Source organism: Crinia signifera, chromosome 5, assembly GCF_055691185.1.
Source record: "Crinia signifera chromosome 5, ASM5569118v1, whole genome shotgun sequence".
NCBI classification, from domain to species: domain Eukaryota; kingdom Metazoa; phylum Chordata; class Amphibia; order Anura; family Myobatrachidae; genus Crinia; species Crinia signifera.
Genome location: NC_139221.1, coordinates 96,396,034 through 96,418,104, shown reverse-complemented (window position 1 = coordinate 96,418,104; position 22,071 = coordinate 96,396,034). Strand labels below are relative to the sequence as shown.

The 22,071-nt window shown below is 42.2% G+C and overlaps 1 protein-coding gene across 2 annotated transcripts in view; it reads right to left on the bottom strand.

Moving 5' to 3' along the window:
* Window positions 1–22,071, bottom strand: part of DOK6 (docking protein 6) — a 508,085-nt gene that overhangs the window by 78,155 nt on the left and 407,859 nt on the right. The window contains exon 8 of one of the 2 annotated variants that reach the window (XM_083187715.1): window positions 1,834–1,907. The exons of the other annotated variant lie outside the window; for it this stretch is intronic. Coding sequence (XP_083043841.1) covers window positions 1,834–1,907 — 74 coding nt within the window. The remainder of the gene's footprint in view (window positions 1–1,833; window positions 1,908–22,071) is intronic. 2 annotated transcript variants of the gene reach the window in all.

The following is a 22,071-nucleotide window of genomic DNA, read 5'->3' as shown; positions in this document are numbered from 1 at the left end:
CTATTTTGTGATAGTAAAATAAAATATTAACGGCAAAATGTAACATGTGGCCTGTGTTTTGGGTTGATGAGTGATCTTGGATGTTTTTTTAAAGCGGCAACTGTTTACAAGGCAAAATCATGCCTTATGAATCATTGCCGGTTTAAAAAAGTCTGAGTTTGTCTGACTTCCAACACCTCTGGCAAACTCAGACCTTATTACATTTCACTGCTAAACTCATTTATTTTTAATCTGTATAGACTTTCAATAATTATGATGAGAATAATGGAATTTATACAGAGATGTATTTAAATTAATAATATTACAACTATATGCTTTGAAATTTAAAAGGAATTAATGCCTTCTTTAAGTTGAATGAGATCTGTAAATCAATAGAAATGACCACTGTATAAACCTCTCAACTTGCTGTGTGATCATGAGTGTATACTTCCTAACTATCCCACCTCCAGCAGGCCAGTCCTGCTATTCAGGCACTGTCCCGCTGTCCCATCCATGGGCCACAGTGTCCAGTGGGAAGGGGAGGCAGGTGGAGGGAGTCTGTGAGGTTATGGATTATTAGGTCACCAGCAAGTAGGTCGACACCACTAGGTCGACATGGCTAAAGGTCGACATGCCATGACAGGGTCATTAGATCGAGAGGGTCATTAGGCCGACATGGGTAAGGTCGACAGTTAAAAAGTCAAAAAAAAATTCCACCCAAATGTTGACACAGTCAACATAAACACTAAGACGTAGCACCGCTAGTTACACCACTGCTCACCATGCTTTAGGCCCGGTGCCTCGATATGCTACACGACTATTTTATTCTCCCATCATGCCCTAGTGAAATGCCACCTGTCGGCACATGTCGTGTCGACATGGACACCGAAATGTACCACTGTGCTCCCTGTGTAGTCAGGCCACACACATACTGGTCGAGACCATGCCCAAACTACTTGAGGCTATGTTCCCTTTTTCAGTGCGTGCTGGGATCCAAACTTCCTTACACCAAAAGTTGTAAGTCATGTGAATGTAATGTTTATCATTCTTTTTAATACATTATATTTTCAAATTTTGAATATGTACATATAATGGAAAATACATCGCAAATATGTCCAAAAGTACTATGTGGTTAGTTATGTGCACCTTCTTTTATTTTTAAAATAACTCCAAAAAAAATCTATTCTAATTGTGAAGGCCCCCCATACACTAATGTGACATGTCTGAGAGGAGAAGTCACATGCGATCTCCTTTGAACCACCCAGCCACGTCCCAGGCAGCAGGATCACATACAATACACTAGGGCCCTTATCTGATCGCAGTACAAATTTGTTCTCAAAATGGGCGAAACCATGTGTACTGCAGGTGGGGCAGATGTAACATGTGCAGAGAGAGTTAGATTTGTGTGAGTTATTTTGTTTCTGTGCAGGGTAAATACTGGCTGCATTATTTTTACACTGCAATTTAGATTTCAGTTTCAACACACCCCACGCAAATGTAACTCTCTCTACACATGTTACATCTGCCCCACCTGCAGTCCACATGGTCTTGTCCATTTTGAGAACATATTAGTACTGCGATCAGATCTGAATAAGGGCCTATATGCATATGATGTGCGATCCCAGCACGGGCCCCGGGATCCAACAAATCTTTAGTGCAGCACTTTCTATCTCAGGCTCTGATTCGATACGCACAGGATAGCGCATCGGAATGGATACATAAGATTTGCCAATTTTCACCCGATTTCTCATTCTGATCCATTGATATCTAGTAAAAAGGGCCCAAGGGTATGGCCACCTTTAGTTTTCAATTATAAATATAACAATCTACATATATATAAATATACATATGTACCTGCATCCCTGGCTTGATGTCATCAGTCCTTGACCAAGAAACCAAGAAATCTGAAGAATCTCCCATCAGACATCCTATCAGCAAATAAAATTGTTTTGTAAATGCCTTGGAAATTACAGTTGTGTTATACATTGTTTGATTACTGTATGGCTAAAACCTAATAACTAGCTGTGTCTGTGTGTGAAGTTACAAAGCGTTTGTGCAAATATAAAATAATAATTGTATGTACATTTAAACTAAAAATAGTACAAGAAATAGCCCTCCTTATATATGATTGTACCATGAAATGTAAAATGAAAATAATATTTTTTTCAAACTAATAGTTGATTTATTATTATTATTATTATTATTATTATTATGGAGCCATAAGGGTTCAGCAGCGCCTTACAAAGAACACAAACAAATTAATTAAACAAGAAACCCATGACTTACAGTATAATACAATGCAGGGCAAGCAGGGCCTTAAGTAGGTATGGGCGAGTTATGCACCACACCAGAGGTTCTGTGGATGGACCGTCGCCCACCCCATTGCCCGCACTTCTGACTTGCAGGATGCATGATTTTGTACCCTGCAGCCAGTAGAATGGCAGCAGTGCCCCTGCAGTGTCCACCTACTGTCTACTACAGCCAGAGCCGGATTAAGGGGGGAGCCCAGGGGGTATGTACCCCCAGGCTCTCCTATCTCACGTACATCCCCAACAGCAGCTCTACTCACATGGCCTCCAGTACTCAGGGATCTCCTCCATGTCTAATCTGCTGTAGTTGGTCTTTATTATCACATCCATTTGTTCCCCTCTTTTAATCTCACGCCCATTTTATCCCTTTTTTAATATCACAGAACGGGGGGGGGGGGGGGTATTCAAATGTTTATTTTTGGTCAGTTTTTTTCACACCTTACAAATACGCATACCCACTGTCTTTTGAAGTGATGGTTGGGTGTTCTATTCATTTGGTTTTTTTTGGTGGTCTTATCAGGGGGAGGAGGGCTATATTATCGCACCCTTACCCGATGTACTGTGGATTTACTTCTGAGTACAGCAGAGGCTGGTGGCGAGCGGGAGGGAGTAAGTGGCCAGGGACGTCTGTCAGCGGTGCAGGGAGAGGCTGTCAATGGGACTGGCAAGGAGGGGTGGCATAGAAGAGTGCTTGCAACCACTTCAATCAGTGACGGGAGTGGAGCTGTGGGCTGGACAAGTGGGTGCAGCAGCAGACAGCATGTGTGTTTGAGAAGACGCGCAACGTTAGTGTGCCAACATTAACCCCTGCCTTCCTTAAACAGCACAGTCACATCAACTCCTGCATTCCTTACACAGAGCAGTCACATTAACCCCTGAATTCCTTACACAGAGCAGTCACATTAGCCCCTGCATTCCTTACACAGCGCAGTCACATCAACTCCTGCATTCCTTACACAGAGCAGTCACATCAACTCCTGCATTCCTTACACAGAGCAGTCACATTACCCCCTGCATTCCTTACACAGCACAGTCACATCAACGCCTGCATTCCTTACACAGAGCAGTCACATCAACTCCTGCATTCCTTACACAGAGCAGTCACTTTAGCCCCTGCATTCCTTACACAGCGCAGTCACATTAGCCCCTGCATTCCTTACACAGTACAGTCACATTAACCCCTGCATTCCTTACACAGTACAGTCACATTAACCCCTGCATTCCTTACACAGTACAGTCACATTAACCCCTGCATTCCTTTCAGATTGTGCTGCCATGTACATTATATATACATACATGTATTCTGCTTGTAGTTACATCCCGCTCCCTGGCACAGAAAATGGGGTGCACTTCTTCAAATACTCTCACCCTCAGAGGCTTATTTATTATGTAATATTTGTGGGTTATTTAGCCACAAATATTAGGTATCACCTGTATGTAAGATAGAGGGACCGCACCAAGAAGCTCAGATACCTGCTGCGATCCCTTCTGTCCTGCTGCCACCCACATCCCCCATAGGTTTCTATGGGGGATGCAATGCTGCCCGATGTATCAACATTGGGCATCATCACATTGGGTCCCAGGGCTACCACACACACAGCTCTATCCCTCTATTATCAATAATAAACTGTAGCAGATTGCTCTGACTCCAGTGCTCACACTTCCAATGTCAAGAATCAAATGAGGGAATGTGTTCGCACAGCGGCCCTGCACATACATCCTGCACATACGTATAATTCCCCATATGCATGCGCAGCGCTGCACCATCGGTCCCCGGCTACTGAATCAGGCACTGTACATAAAGGTCGATTGGTGTTATTTAATCTTTAAATTTTGACTATATCGTCATAATCGGAAGAAAAATTTGCACAGTTTGCATGTGTATATACAGCTCGCGATGCCGATGTTCGCCCCATGGGATCAGCATCGCAAGAAAAATTAGACTGCAGGCAAGTCAATTTTGACTATATAGTGTACAAGCTAATGTTCTAATATATTCAAAACCATATTCAAAACCGGCCATAGTCAAAAGTTCAATTAAACAAAATGATTATTGTATGTTCTGGGCTCCAGAACCATATCCATATTGTATGGTTCTATAGAAATTACATAGTCAATTTAGCGCTTGCCTGGTAATTATAATATCTTGCTGTTAGAACTGACATATGTCTGTTCTTTTCAGAAAGATGGCAATTACCACTGATGGGGAAACAATAATTTTGACTGTCATTTGTTTTATAAATGTGGATATTTTGACATGTGAGATTTTGACATGTACGATTTTTATATATGACCATTTTATGTGACCATTTGTATTGAAAGTATTACACTGTATATATTTTTCTTTTTGGGAATATGCACAATGCTGATCCCAGAGGAGTCACGAGAATAAAGGAAATGCACCTTTTGTGGTGATGATCACGTTGGAAGATTTAATACACAGGAGAGGAGGAGAATGACGTGTATGCCTCAGTACATTATCAAGGGACGAGATCTGTATTTGTTCCCTTCTTTATACACGGTATTCTTACATCTTTGTTCATTGCGCAGCATTCAGGCCTCCCAGTCACATCATGTCATGGTGTGGCCTCTCAAACACAGCCTTTCAGGGCGTACAGTAACCATGAGAGAATCTATGCCATACAATACATAGCTTAACAACTAGGTGGTGATTGCTCCATGGACAGATTTATTGGTACTTGTTTCCTAGCACGACCACAACGATCTTAATCGCGGTCATCGGGGGTAAAATCGGGGCCATCCCGGGCATCGCGGCCGCTAAAAAATCGGGTGCGATGGGCCAGACGCGATGCCCGCGATTTTCCCATAGAGAACAATGTTAAATGGCTCAATTTACCCGCGATGACCACGATTTACCATAGGAAACAATGTTAAATGGATCAATTTCCCCAAACTATCATAGGGAACAATGGGAAATGGGGCAAAAACACCCCTGAACATAAAAATGTCCCCCCAAAAGTAGTTGACGCAACCCTGCCATCAACGTGAACCCGAAGCGTGGCGAGCGCAGCGAGCCCGCGAGGGGCGGCGGTACGCGTCCTCCGACCTTTTCATGCCCTACTATCCACTAGGGCGTGGAGTGAGAATAGAATAGTGTGGCGAGCGCAGCGAGCCACTGAGCCTGAAGCGTAGCGAGCGCAGCGAGCCCCGCGAGGGGACGCGGATACCTTCACAGTTATACGCGTCCCCTCGCGGGCTTCCCAGGTGTCCATGGCGACGCGGACACCTGGGAAGCCCGCGAAGGGACGCGTTTACCTGTGAAGGTATCCGCGTCCGCTCGCCACGCTTCGGGCTCGGTGGCTCGCTGCGCTCGCCACACTATTCTATTCTCACTCCACGCCCTAGTGGATAGTAGGGCATGAAAAGGTCGGAGGATGCGTACCGCCGCCCCTCGCGGCCTCGCTGCGCTCGCCACGCTTCGGGTTCACGTTGATCGCGGGGTGGCGTCAACTACTTTTGGGGGGACATTCCACTGCTGTGTGGGTTTTTTGGGGGTTTCTGGCCCATTTACCATTGTTCCCTATGCTGATTTGGGTAAATTGATCTATTTAACATTGTTTCCTATGGGAAATCGTGGTCATCGCGGGTAAATTGAGGCATTTAACATTGTTCCCTATGGGGAAATCGCGGCCATCGCGGGTGGACCATTTAAGCATTTTTAGGTGCACACGACGCGACCGACCCGATTTTTCACTGTTTTCAATGCATTTCAATGGAAAAATCGGGGGCATCGCGGCGGTCGCGTCGCAGGCCACTAAAATTTACCCCCGATGGCCGCGATTGTGGCCGTGCTAGGAAACAAGTACCGATTTATTTCACTGCATCTCAGAAAACATTACTGCAGCTTTTTTTTAAGTGTAAAGCTGATAACCAAAGCATCAGATTATGTTCACTATTTTTTATATACTATGCGGAACTGAATGCATGCTTCAGCAGTATCTCCCCTTTCCCCAAAATCAATCGTTAATAAGAGATGACTTTGCATGTATCCTGAAATGGAGCAATCTCATGAATCGGGATCCACAGAGGCGACAGAAACTCCAGGACATGTTTCCCAAGGGTACAGTACACTATCTATTTACTGTACTGTATTTGCCAGGCTGGGCTTTCCCTGACATGGTCACATTTGTTGCACTCTGCCAGAGGAGCCTGCCAGTGAATGCTGGAAGTAACTGTACTATATAGTAAAATCTCAGAGACACCAAGTCCGGGACATGCGGTCTTCTGGATAAGCCTAACTAAACTGCTTTAGAACATCATAAAATGTATTTAAAGCATTAAAATATGTACCTCCAGTACCGCTATCACTGTGCTTGCCAAAAATTACCATCCCCATCCCCAGTCCAGTATACTATATCACAAACATTATTTCCAAATATGCTCCCATAAATTGTTCATTTTTTTAAGTACAGTATGCAAATAATAGTTATTTAACCCTTATGCTGTATAATTTTGTTACATTGTGGATATTTGCTAACACAATGATACTGAATTAGGTTTAAATAGCTATTATTCAATCATAAAAAATATACTGTATAATATATAGTTTAATTACTGTAAATGTTTTATATATATTTTTATTAAATAATCTTTGTTTGTTTTGTATGTTTGTGTGATTGCGCTACAGTACTGTAAGGGAGAGAGTTCAGTACACAAACATTATTGAACATAACTTGATCTCACTTTGTGAAATGCTGAGCATGTATCTTTTAACCACCAAAGTTACTGTATGTGTGCCAGTTTGCATCATTCAGTGGCGTACAGCAGCTTATAAATTCAAGTTTGGGGTTAGATACAGTATGGAGAAATTTCAGCAGATTACCCGAACACAGAGTTCAGTTCAACTGTGTACCAAATAACAGGTTCCATCAGCCAATCAGCAGGAGCCGGGACAGAAACTTAACTGGTATCTGATGCATGTGTAACAGCCCTAGATGAAGTGGCTCCAGTTACCCACCACACTCCACGTAGGCCTAGACGCCAACCGTGTAAATGACTTAAATCTCGCAGTCCAACGGATTTCCTCACATATAAGACTATCTACCAGTCCTATAGTTATGCCCTGGATACTGACAAACAAACTCTAATTTCTGCTCAAGCTTCTATCCCGTTTTTTTAATACATTTAAATACCTTCTCAACTCTCCCTCACCCAAGCCACCAGCCACTATCCATGCACAAGATATTACTTCCTACTTCATAAGATTGACAAGATCAGAGATTATTTGGTATGTTCCAACTCAGTTGGTGATCTGCTCAATTCCCGACCTGAGCCCTCTAATGCATTTACTTCATTTGATCCCACAAATGAAGATGAGGTATCTGCACTTTTCTCTTCCTCCCACTCTACTAACTCTCCTGTTGACCATATACCCTCACAAATAAGTAAATCTCTGTCTCCTGTGCTCATCTCCATCTTAACTAAAATCTGTAACCTCTCTTTCTCTTCTGTTGTCTTCTTCATTGTTCAAACATGCACTTATTACTCCAATTCTGAAAAAAAACAGAATTCTGACCCAAGCTCTCTCTCAAACTAACGTCCCATCTACCAACTTCCATGCACCTCCAAACTACTTGAAAAACTTGCCTACTCTCACCTCACACACTTTCTTAACTCCCACAACTTATTGTACCCGCTTCAGTCAGGCTTTCATTCTCAACACTCCACAGAGACAGCACTAACTAAAGTTGTGAATGATCTGGCCACTGCTAAGTCTAAAGGTCACTATTCGCTACTAATTCTTCTAGATCTCTCTGCTGCTTTTGACACTGTTTTCAACACACTTTTCATGCAAAGACTACAATCCCTAGGACTTAAAAACACATCCCTCTTTTTTCATCCTACCTATCTAACCTCTCCTTTAGTGTTCGTGTCGCTGATTATACCTCCTCTTCGCTACCTCTTTTAGTTGTAGTACCTCAGGGTTCAGTTTTAGGTCCTCTGCTTTTCTCAATCCATACCTCATCTCCTGGTAAACTAATCAGCTCTTTTGGATTTCAGTATCATCTGTATGCAGATGATACTCAGCTCTACCTATCCTCCCTGGACCTGTCTCCATCTGTATTGAGCCGTGTCTCTGAATGCATTTCGGCTGTTTCATCCTGGATGTCATCTCACCACCTCAAACTTAATATTTCAAAAACAGAATTAATTATATTACTGCCAATAAATAGTAGTTACCAACCTGATATCTCTATTGCTGTTAAGAATATGACAATCACTCCTACCTCTCAAGCTCGCTGCCAAGGTGTTGTCCTTGACTCAGAACTTTCCTTTGTTCCCACATTAAATCTGTCTCAAAATCATGCCACATGCATCTAAAAATCATATTCAAAATTCGCCCTTACTTTGCACAAGACACTGCAAAAACTCTAATCCATGCTTTCATCATCTCACGCATTGATTATTGCAATAGTCTCCTTATTGGCCTTCCCCAATAAAGACTCTCACCACTACAGTCCATTATGAATGCAGCTGCAAGGCTAATCTTCCTAGCCAGACATTCATCATCTGCAAATCTCTGTCAGTCACTTCATTGGTTACCTGTATTCTGCCGTGTTCAATACAAAATTATTTTACTTACACACAAAGCCATAAACCAAACTACACCAACATACATCTCTTCTCTTATCTCAAATTATCTTCCAACCCGACCTCTACGCTCCTCACAAGATCTGCGTCTCTCATTCACACTCATTACTTGCTCCCATTCCCAATTGTAAGACTTTCTTCGGGCTGCACCCACTCTGTGGAATGCCCTCCCAAGCACAGTAAGACTCTCTTCCAGTCTCCAAACCTATAAGTGTTCCCTGAAAACTCTTCAGGCAAGCTTATCAAATTTAAGAACCAGTCACTTAACCTTCATATACCATTCCTATCTAATCACTTCCCCACTGTACAGTCCACACATATCCACTCTTTCTTTTTCACATTTTCTATCCTCCTGACCCATGGCCAAACTGCTGGGTCACCGTATCTTACAGCACACCAGGAACCTTTGCATTCTGCTGGAATTAATGCAATAAATATTACAGTATATATCCTTATCTATCAATGCCTATTTCCCTATAGATTGTGATCTTGATAGCAGCGCTCTCCTACCTTTTGACTATCTGTAAATACCCTGTTTGTTGTATCACTGACTCTTTTTGTAAAGCACAACGGATTATGCTGCGCTATATAAGAAACTGTTAATAAATAAATAAATAATAAATGTGTAATGAAGTTTAAAAAAAAAGCGACATCTGGTGGACAGAAAGTGGTGTTACACTCTCTGGCCATTTTCATGTCACAGTACATTATGATGTGACTTAAAACAGCATGAGATGATAAAGAAACCAAACAGGAACATGGCACAGCACAAGTAGCAGTGTGTGTTACATGGCATGTTCATGTACTAGTACACATCTGTAAGACAGCACCAGTAGATGGGGTATTTTTTCTAGGATTTCATTCTATAGCCAGCAGTTTTATTGCACAGATGATTTGTTGTGTTTCACTAAAAAATTCTACCACTCTCTGCAAGGTTCAGTAAGCTGTCATTTAGTCTTTCAGGCACATCCGAGTAGCATGCCGCAGCATCTATAGGTGGTCACCTATCTGTGAGATTATGCAGATAGAATACACATCCGTGTTGTCAAATATGGATGTCCACTGTTAGCACCCATGTATGCTGTAGCACCAATTTGTGTGTCCTTATACAGAATGTCACCATTGGTCACATCAGCACTATAACAGGTACTCTTTACCTAGAAGGGCGCCCACGAAAAAAAAAATTGCGTCGGTCGCATCGCATGCGACCAAAAAATCGCATGCAATGCGACCGTCGCGATGACCGCGATTTCCCATAGGGAACAATGTTAAATGTCCCAATTGACCCGATTTTCCATAGGGAACAATGTTAAATGGCCCACAGAGGCCAAATAGGCACCCTGAAGTGTGAAATGGCCCCCCCAATTGTTAACGCCACCCCACGATCAACGTCAACCCGAAGCGTGGCGAGCGCAGCGAGCCCGCGAGGGGCGGCGGTACGCGTCCTACGACCTTTTCATACCCCCACTATCCACGTCGGCGTGGAGTTGAGAATAGAAAGTGTGGCGAGCGCAGCATGCCACCGAGCCCGAAGCGTGGCGAGGGGACACGGACACCTGTGAAGCCCGCAAGGGGACGCCTATACCTGTGAAGGTGTCCGCGGCCTCTCGCGGGGCGCGCTGCGCTCTGCGCTCGCCACGCTTCGGGCTCGGTGGCTCGCTGCGCTCGCCACACTTTCTATTCTCAACGCGATGGGCGCCCTTCTAGGTAAAGAGTACCCTATAACCTCCTGTGTATGTTTGGTTCAGAGGTGAATGAAAAATTTGCAACTACTGCATTTTTGTACATAGCTAATATGCAAAATTATGTAAATGCTACAGAAAACTTATTTTGTAAAATTACATCCACTGTTGGCTTCTGTGATCTGCTTCCTACATCCAAATACAGTGAAGTGGTCCAACATTGTAAATATTGGTCCTAGAATTGCACCTCTGCGCAACCCGTGATTTCCTCAGATTGCCAAAATAACAATGCTTTGACATACCTGAATTTTTTGGCAATGTTCCCCATCATCGCCCCTAAACACTGTCAGTTTATCATTCAGGCTGTAGTGATAAGGCACTGTGACGGCCTCATCATGACACCTGCACACGTTGGATCCAGCACATGTGCAATCCCAGTAGACATCTATCATTAGCAACCAATTTAGGAATGTGTGTGGGCTTAATCAGCCCTTTTACCTGGAGCTGATGTGGGTGTTAGATATCGAATGAATTAATTTCCTATAGTAATCATCCCCATTAATTTCCCCACAGATCATAAAACAAATAATATTTAGGGCGAGATGTACTAAAGGGAAAATGCGGTAAAACCCCCGTTTTACCGCATTTTCCTATGTACTAAAACCCGTTCGCCACGTCACCGCAGGGCAGGGTATCGCCACCTTTGGGTGGCGATACCCTATAGAAGCCTATGGGCTTCTTTTCGCCGCCCGCCGCGTCGCCGCAACCCCGCCGCCTCGCCGACCCCCCCTTTCCCCCCTCCCTTGGGCTTACCTTCTTGCAGGTCCTCCTGGACCCCGGAAGGTAAGCCCTTCCTCCCCCTAGCAACGCAGCCGGACGTCCTTCCGGCTGCAGGGGGAGGAGGAAGCGCCGGGGACAGCTTGCTTAGCTGTCCCCGGCGTGAAAACTGCAGAAGCCGGCTGGGAGGTGACGGAGACCCCCAGCAGACCACAGTACAGGTATCGCGGGGGGCCTCCGTCACCGCATCGCGATGCCAGCCGCATATGTTAGTACATATGCGGCGGCATCGCGGCGGGGGGGGGCGCGAAGGGCGGCGATGTATTTTAATACATCCCGCCCTTATTGTTAAAAGATGAATCCATCATTAATCTATCTATGTATAAGCACCTATTTTGGCTTAAAGTGAAGAATCATTTTTCTACTAATAAACGATTCTTTCTTCCAGTCATGGTAAATGACTCTTAAATTCTGGGTATTAACAAATTATTTACATGCTGGCTTAGTCCCGCTGATCTCCTGCTTATTGACATTGTAATTTTTTGAATACAAATGTATTCAATGGAAAAAAGAGAGATAATTATTTACTTGAATTCACATTTTACTTTAATTCTGTTACATATTGTTGTGTTTTTTTATTGTATTTGAATGATAGATGCCCTTAATCTACCTTACACCATGGGGAAGTTTAAATAATGGCAGCTGGCACAAATTATACATTTGAAAACATGTTGAACCATTCTCTAGTTTATTTCCTCCTTTGACACTGAATTCTAGTCTGTATAACTTTTGTTAATGAAGCTGCCATCTAAATGTATTCATTGTACTCGGCCTTGCCTGCAGCATTGAAAAAAGTGGGATTGATTATTAGATTTCATTCCACATTATAGTATCAAAAAGTGCACGTTTCATACAATTTTAAAAAACAATGCATATATAATATCCATTACTTACTAAGCATTCCTCAATCCACATCTACTTTAGATAAAACCTTTATGAATATAGTAACTTTGAGCTGTTGGTAGGATTCAAAAGTTGTATATGGTGCAGTTAATCTTTTATATATAATATATTAGAGAATAATTCTGTCATGTTTTGTTCTTAAATTATGTTTGGATTTAGCTTTTTGACTAAAAACCCTTGTTTATTTTTGGATCTAGAGTCTTAAAAAAGTTTTAAAACGGAGTAATGTCATAATTTTGTAGTTATTTTTATTCCGACAGCATTATTAAGAGCATTCATGAGGATTATGGTAATTTACAGTCAATTTTAAAATTACCACCTCTCAATTGAATGAAGATTTAGTTTTACAATAACAATATAACCAACATATTCTGACAGTTGTATAGCAGAGGCAGACTGTGGATTAATGTTTACAATAAAAATAAGAGCAATATGTGTAGCATGCCAACAGTGGCATGGAAGCATCTGTCTGCAGATTTATTTTTACTATACCAATACAATTAGCATGTGTGTGATAACAGCAGAGTTCTAATTTTTTAAAATTAATATATATCAACCTATAATAATAAATAGTGCACAATAAAATTGTCTATGTGACCTCATCCAATGCTTTTATTGTAAATAAAAAGAAATGCTAAGTTAAATAAACCAATCAATTCAGAGAAAGGTAATTCACAGTTGTTACTGAAGTGCTTGGTTTATCGACACATTAATTATTTTGATTTATTACGTTATAATTTGCAAATTGGTTTAACTCTTTTATTTTTTTGTTTAATAGTAATTGTCATCATTTTTTTTAGCAGCCTCCTATTTGGATTGCTCACAATATTACTATTATTATTGGAGGTTAGGCAGTTTAAGTATTCCATAGCTAGTCTATGCAAGGAGCTCCAAATGTCATTATTTCTATTCCAGAATGCAAAGGGACTGCCTGAGATGCTAATTTATGTAAAAGCAGTAAAGTAATTCTACGAACAGAATCTATATGAGACTGAGACATGGTAAAGGTATCAGTGTGAAATTAGGAGATTTTGTTAATCCTGCTTTAATATCAAATCTTTCACATTGGTGAGCTCTGTTGACTAATTATCCTTGTAGCTCTGCAAAAATTGTTACTTGAACTGACAACATGGTTGCAAGAATCAGTTTACTTTTGTTAAGATTAGAGTTTTTAGAAAGAAAGACAAGAGATAGGAATTAAACCTAGGATCCAGCATGGTTTCCAAATTTTCATAATTTTTTGAGAGCTTTAAAATCTTTTTGTGAAACAAAGGGAATTTGATCTATAGTACCAATCCAACATACTTTACAAAATGATTTACTTTCCGATCCTCCTCCAACATTCCTAACTGATTTTACAGTACTTCGATGAGGTGTAGAACTTGACTGTGGCTGGCAGTGTTTGATCTCACTTTCTTACACCTTCATAAGGAATTAGCAGTTTGCATAAACTGAAAGAATTCACCAGCATGATGCATTGAAGTGGCATTCATGTTCGATGTGTCATGGATCCATGCGTATTGTAGTCATGTACTGATGCATTGCCATTTTTTCTCCAATTGCTCAAGCACATAAAGTGTGCAATCCCACATCCTTAATACTTCTTGCTTTGATTGATGGCAGGACACCTATTTTTGCAGGAGGTGCTATTTTCTACAGGCCACACTGAATGCCAAAGATGCCCTGAAGTTGTATGGACTACAGAGAGCATCTTCTCTGTTTTGCCAACATTTTGATCCACCAAGTTTATAGTGGGTACAAAGCATGGTACATGTGTACATTCACTCCATTATAATGAATGTTTAATGTTCAGCCCATTATCAGAAATGATTAATGCTGGGAGATTTTATGCAGGGTGAGCTATTATGCTATGTTGTTTATCCAACAGATTGACATGGTGTGTGTATTAGTGAATCCATCAATTCTATACAAAGAGTACTGTAGCTTTTCTGGGCATCACCTGGCACTGTGTGTTTGCACTACTCAGCTGATAGAACAAGGAAAATAATTATGATGCTGGGGGCAATATTCCTACCTTGTTAATAGTCGCAATCATGTACAGTAGTATTTTGTTGGCCTGTGGGTTGTCTACATATACATTGTTCAGTGGCTGCTCCTGCTATTGGGCTGCAGGACTGCAGCCCCTCCAGTGAAAACCAAAAGGTTTCCAGTGTAAATCAGACAGACAGCATCAGAGCTCCGGTGGGTGCACATGGGCGCATTCTAGCTGCAGGGGGAGGTGGGTGCTGGATCTACCTCTGGAGCTCTATGATGGCTGTCTGTATCTCTCCCAGTCCTCATGTGTCACATGATCACATGTCTTTCCTGTCAGGAGTCACAACACCAGGCTCCATGTGTGAACTCCTCTCGTGTGGGGAGGAGTTCAGCATGGAGTAGCTTCCTATTGGAAGCTGCTACTGCTAGGGTTACCACATTATCCCTTTAATTCTGGACACATATTAATTACACTGGTTCTGTGGCTGATTAAAACCAGGTGAAATGGAGTATTGAAGTCAGCCAGCCCTAGAACCTGTGTAAATAATATGTGTCCAGAATTAAAGGGATGAGGTGGTAACCCTAGCTACTGCCCATCATACAGAGGACTGAAAACTCCTCCCCCACTTGGGCTGCCAGTACATAGAGCAATGACAGCAATAGCTTTCCAGCAGGAAGCCATTCTGTGCACATCACCAGAGCTACAGTGCTTCCATGGGCTGCTGCCTGTGCAGCGCAGCAGAAGCAAATCCTCTGCAGTGAGCATCCTCAGACTTTAGTGAGTCACTCAGTGTGATGCAGCTGAAGGTATGCATTGCACCAGAGAGGTGTTTTTATTTTTATAATAGTTGAGTCCCTGTGAATATTATTTATTTAAACTATTATTTGTGTGTAGATCTTTAATAGAAGTATCATTTTCTGTACTTTAATATTAAAGTTATTCAAAGTGTATATTTAGCTCTGTACCTGTGTTTGTGTGCATATCGGTACATCATTTGTTTACAGTGTATACAGAGGAATCACAATCAAGGTTAATTTATTCCATAGTTTAAGATGATTTATCTATATGTTGTTTTCCATTTGCAATGAGCAGTACAAAGGCAATTGCAGCCCCCTTAAGTCTAAAGGCAGGAACCGCCACTGACATTGTTAATTGGATAGTCAGTGCAAATGCTATTTTCTAGGGAACTACATATGGAGCAGCTTTCAATGGAGTTGCTCCTGGCAATAGAATTGGCAATCGCCACCCCGCACCAGCCGCTGTCCTCCAACAGAAGGGGACACATGCACACAAGATGGTTCTGCGCCCCGTTCTGTCGGAGCAATCCACCTGTCTCCCCACTCCTGCCGCACTGCCCCCTGCCTGCCTCCTCTTCCTGCCCATCTCCCTGAAGTGGAGACAGGCAGGGAAGCCATTGATCATCGCTCCCTGTCGCTCCCCCACCATTTTGCTGATGGGGATGCAAGAGCAAGTGAGATGCTCGTATGTCCCCATAAGCCAGTCTGCCGTCCAACAGACTGCGCCAGCACAAACAATATGGCGATCTTGCAAGCTGGCTGACAGGCGCTACATCTGTAATTAATTTTTTTTTTAAGAATAATTGTGTTGATTTTCAAATAATAAACCAATTCCAACAGTCTGTTACTGTAATCAGCAGTTGACAAAAATACAGAGGATATAATATTAAGATTTCACTACGCTACTAAATTAAAAAGCTGCTCAATAAATAATTGGTCAATAATAAACATAAATGAGCGCTAAGTTTAGAGAATTATAAATTGGCACAGTTTAAATAGAAGAAAAGATTTTGAAAAATGCACCTGTAAAGAAAAAAGGATTATTTCCCAATAAAGGGATACAACTGTTTTATCCCTTTATTGGGAAAGAACGCATTTTTCTTTACAGGTCTTTTTCTTCTTTTTTAACCTTGCTTTTTTTAAATTCTTTAAACTTAGCCCTCATTTATGTTTATTATAGAAAAATACAGAGGATGTCAAAAAGGAACAGACCGGTCCAACATTACAATGAACAATAAATCATAAAACAAAAGACAAAGAGAAACAGAAAGGGGAGGGAAGGAAGGGAAGGAATTATAACGTAAATGTACATAAATCGGTGACCTACAAATGTCAATGTAGTCAAGAAAAAGGTAAGTCACTTCTACTGTAGATTAAAAAATGGAAATTATTGACAAGCAATTACTCCTCTAAGTAGATTTCAAGTAGTATGTTCAAACTATTTAACAATATGAGACTGGAATTGCTCAAATATAGAATTACTAAAGTATTCTAATTTTTTGTAAAATTTTTCAACTCCCTTTTCAATGTCTGAAATACAGTAGTATAGCGTCTATCAAAATATAACAACTGAATTCATTTTTTATTAACCTCAGATAAAGATGGAGACATGTGGTAAGTCCATTGTATAAGAATAACTTTTTTCGCATAAGTAGAAACTATAACAAATAAGCAAAGTTTAAATATCTTATCAGGATCAAAATTCCAATATTTTAAATTTCCACATATAAAAGCTTAGCGATTAGGGCGTTAATGTGGAGAAAATATGGAGTTAATAAACTGACTGACTTCACGCCAACATTTTTGAATTTGACCACATTCCCATACACAGTGGATTAACGTAGCATGAGGCATTTTGCATTTCATACAATCCCCTGATTCAAGGATCATCACATATTACCTCTGTGCAGGGGAGATATAAGCTCTATGAATCATCCTAATATGTGCTTCTTGTAAGTAAGAGGACTGTAGATATTTCAGTGTTGAATCATATCAAGATAAAAGAACGGGTAAAGATCAAGTGTTGGGAATATGATTAGACAACCTCTGCAATGTAAGAGCATAGGAGGTTAGTCAAAGATACTAATGTATTATACAATTGGGTACTTGTGTATTATTTGGGCGCCCGATATATCGAATCGCATGCCACTAATTAAGGCATGCGATGCGATTGGACCTGATTTTGAGGCTTTCCCGGGCAGAGTGCACAATTTTAATATCGCATCACATCGCATGCCATTATAATGGAATGCGATGCGTTGCGACGTGATTATACCTGATTACATTGTACAGGCACACGGATGCCTGATTAAAATGTTAAATGCACCCCCAGACCCGATTTTTTATTATACACCCACCCTGATGGGTGATTACTATGTGAAATGCCCTCCCCCATTGTTAACGCCACCCCAGTATCAACGCCAACCCGAAGTGTGGCGAGCGCAGCGAGCCCGCAAGGGGCGGCGGTACGCATCCTCCGACCTTTTCATACCCCCACTATCCACGTCGGCGTGGAGTAGATGTTAGATAGTGTGGCGAGCGCGAAGCGTGGCGAGTGCAGCAAGCCCCGCGTGGGGATGCGGAATATATGTGATGTAATCCACATCCCCTTGCGGGGCTCGGTGGCTCGCTGCGCTCGCCACACTATATAAACTCAACTCCACACCGAGGTGGATAGTGGGGGTATGAAAAGGTCGGAGGACGCGTTGGCGTTGATAGTGGGGTGGCGTTACCAATGGGTGGCCATTTAACATAGTAATTACCCATCAGGGTGGGTGTACAATTAAAAATCGGGTCCAATTGCGTCGCATCGAATCACATGCGATATGTTTGCATGTGATGCAACGCGATTTTTTACCCTGCAATGAAAAAATACACAAGTACCTACAATTGCCTCATTTTATACGAGATAGCAGAAATCATTTTGAGGAGAGATAGAAAAAGTGTGGCTGTGTCAAGGGATTGAATGTAATGTCTAACTTTAAGGAACATATAGAAGTTAATTAGTGGGATTCAAGTGGGGGTACTTTTTACCCGGTACTAATGGAGGGGCCATGGGCCCGCTCCTCCCTCCCCCTTTGCAGGGAGCAAGGTAGTGGAGAGAGTTAACAGGCTGCTGCCGCAGCACAGCCTCTCTCCCCAGCTCCAGTAGCGCACGCAGGGGGGGTTTCTGAGTACCCAGAAACCCCCCAGGAGTCTAAGGGCCCTAGTCTGAAAGCTGAGGGTCCCCTCTTTCCATGGGTACAAGAATTTTAAAAATCGGCCCTTGGGAACCGGAGATATCTGACTTCAAAACAGTGGTCCCCATCCAAGCCTGTTAATTGCTCTAGGCAGTCAGATATTTCAGGTTCTGTCTGAATTAGAATTTTCTGAGGTTATATTCCAAAAGCTGGGACTCTCCCCCTTTGATGTACACTAGAAGCCTGTCTCTTCTGTGCCCAGAACCGGAGATATCAGCCTTCCAGCAGCTGGTTACTGCTCCAGCTCCACACACCTGGTATGTAGTTTTATATACTCATTGGCAGATTGCTCTGCCTCCTGAACTCTGATCCCCTAGTCCCCAATACCATTTGGTAGGTGAGATTCTCTAGTTTTTAATTCCATTAAAAGCTAAGAAATCTATTTCTGGGAACTGGAGATATCTGCAGTCAAGCAAGCTGTCCTCCCACCAGAAAATTATGAATAATAAGCCTACTCCACTATACACCCCTCCTCTGCATATTAAACCTCCTCTACCACCCTGGAAGTTATGTATCAGGGCCCCTTCATTCAGCCCAATGCCCCCTTCTACCACCCCATATCCCACCATCTGTGCAGTAAAGGGGTAATTAGTGGAAATTACTGATCCAGGCCCTACATGCTGAGCGGTTAATATAATACCCCCTACCACCCGGGGGACATCAAAGCTTCCCCCACCCCTACCGCTGGAGGATCGGTAGGGGCCCCAATACATTGCTATGCCCAGGGGTCTACACTGCTGTTATGTATGTATATGTGTGTGTGTGTATTATTTATTATTATTATTTATATACATTTGGTCTATCTTTAATACTTTAACTGACCCGGCATATACTGGGTCACCTAAGTGTCCATCTCCGTGCTTTGCTCCGCCCCTCTGGAAATCCCCTTCTGAAAATCCTGCGTTTGCCACATGCCGCTCAGTGCTGTGTGCCAAGCTGGGTAGAGAGGAAGGGGCAGAAGCTGCCTGTCATTTTTCCAAATGGAGGCGTGGTCATGCCACCTCCCAGAAGTCCCACCAAGTGGCCATTGCACCTTCATTTTACCAGGGCTCGGACAACCTGTTGGGTACAAGTTATACCAATACCCCTTACCCAGATAATTACCCGGGTTGGATTGTTTGGACACTCTACCTGGGATTTTTACCAGGACGTCTTTCTATTAGCAAAAAACCTGGGCCGATGCCTGTCCTCGCACAAAATCTCAGGTTATTTTTGCTAGTGAAAAAGGGGTATGATTGACAGATGTCTACATAGACATAAAAAATTCATGTTAACCTTTTCATGTGTCAACCATGGCCATGTTGACCTTTTGCTGGTGTTGACCTTCTGTCCATATCAACCTGATGAATGTCGAAATTTATCCTACGTCGACCCTTTAATGTCAACAAATATTGGTCGACCTAATGAGTGTGGACCTTGTTACTGTTGACCAAATGATCCACATCCATCAATATATACATGCACACAAAAATAACCTCATGATTCTTTTTGCTGGTGATAAAAAAAATTTGACAGCTAAGATCAAACATATAAATAGGACAATATAAATACTGACACCAGCACATCCAAAAGCACAGCAGGCTCTTCTGACAGTTCTAATGCTAACGAAGATGTGAACATTGAAAGCATCGTGCGAGAAACAGACATAAGTTCACAAATCAAACTTGCTGTTATTAATGTTCAGAGCCTCGTGAGTGATGACCCTGCTGAATTGACTGGCAATGAATCAACAATAGATATGCATCCATGCAGAGGAATAAACCAAATAAAATCTATGATTTTTCACAAATATACAGTATTCTTGGGAATGATAGAAGGAGAAATGGATTATACTTTTTAGGTCTATTTTGGTGGTTTTTCCATTGCTTTTGCAAACCAACCATTTAATAAAGTCAAAACCGTGGGCAAAACAAACAAAAAACTGAATTTAGAACACCTTAGATTAGTGTGCCAACCAGCAGTGGATCTTAGTAGGGGGCTGAGACTATCAACATGCCTGGAGAGGAGACAGCCACTAGCCCCAGACTCAGCACCTGTACATTGGATCTGGTGTGGTGCATGAGCTAACCCTCATCTTTTATTTGCTGCAGCCCCTAGAAGCCTGATTGGGCTACACAAAAGGCAGGGAATGGTTTCATAAAGGAAGCCAATTTTTTGCTTTTCATAGCCCAGTCACAGTAGAGCCAGTGCAGTCACTGACTGGATCTGGCTACACTGACACTGAGCTTGGTGGCAAATTTTACCTTGGCTGTTTGCAGTCTTGCAGCCTATAGGTAAAATCTGCCACTGGTGACCTCTATCATTTTTTTTTTTTACAAAGAAAGTTATAGGAACTGCATATTTACTAAGCATCAGTTTGCAAACCAACCAGAAATCAATCCTTAAACGACAGAAAAGTTGCCGGTACAATAGACCTGCCTAGGGCAGGTGAGCAAGGGCAATCTGTGCAGGCTTCTCCAGCTTAAAATGTTAAAAAAGGATAAAACAAATGTGGGATGTCCCCCCTAAATCACTGATTGTTTAGATGCACTGGGGATTTTCTGATTGGTCAGAATTAGGCAGTTCCAAAGTTCTTACCAAACAGTGTGTCATTATTCATTCCTACAAGTGACCGTGAGTGTCCTGGGGCAGTCATTTTATTGTTTTTCTAACATGCACTGATTGCATGGTGGCCATAAAGACTATTTTATAGTCTTGGACTTGGTCTATGGGCTTGCTGTGACATAACTCCCGTCTTATTCTCTTCTCATTGCAGGTAAAATATCATTCATGCAACAGTCATATTTGAACTAGCATCACTGTGATTAGTATACTGCATTGTCTAGGTAAATGTACAAATTTATTTTTAAAATTAGATAGTGACTTAAAATTGATTAGTGACTTGGACATGGTCTGTATCATCTCACCATTTGCTTATCTCAGTTTTATTGCTCACTTTCTCTAGTGGGAGAGGGGTATTGGGTGCAGTCTTAATTACTGAAGTTAGAAACAGCTTTTACAGACCTACTTATTAGAGAATAGGAGGCTGACTAAGCCTTGGCTGGCTATAGAAATCTGGCTTTAGAAATTTAGTCAGAATTCAAAGTAGGAAGATTCTAAGTAGGAATATACAACCACATACTGTCAGCCTAGACTTAGCCTGGACTTGCTGTGACATAACTCCAGTTTGAAAATCCCCCGATTTGCGGGACCTCGAGGAGGGGGCGGGACTACATGGCACAATTTCAATATTTAGCCCTGCCCCCTTCCCACGAAAAGACGCAAATTGCAGTAATTTAAGGAGGCAGGCAGGCAGATTGCGGAGGGTGAGGGAGAATCCGGGGGGCCGGGAGGGGGACCCAATTTTCGGGATCCTCCCAGCCAACCCGGGAGGGTAGGCAACCCTGAGGTGGACTACATGTGTCATGGTCCATAGTACCTGGGCATGGTAGCACTTTTGGTTCATCAAGTTATAGCAGGGCAGGCTTGCTACAACCTATAAACCACCCGTAAAACAATATTATTTTACTATTGCATTACTATTAAATCAGCAGCCAAGACTCACCGAGAGTGTACAGTAAGGGGGGTCTTAGGGATACAAATTTTGGGCTAGTTGTAATTATGACAGGAGGACCCCATGGTATGTGCCTCCTTGCTATAGCATTAGCCCCAGTTGGTTCATCCTGGTTATCAGGGATTAAAGGGGCAGCTTTAGTGACAGCGAAACGCATTGGTGAT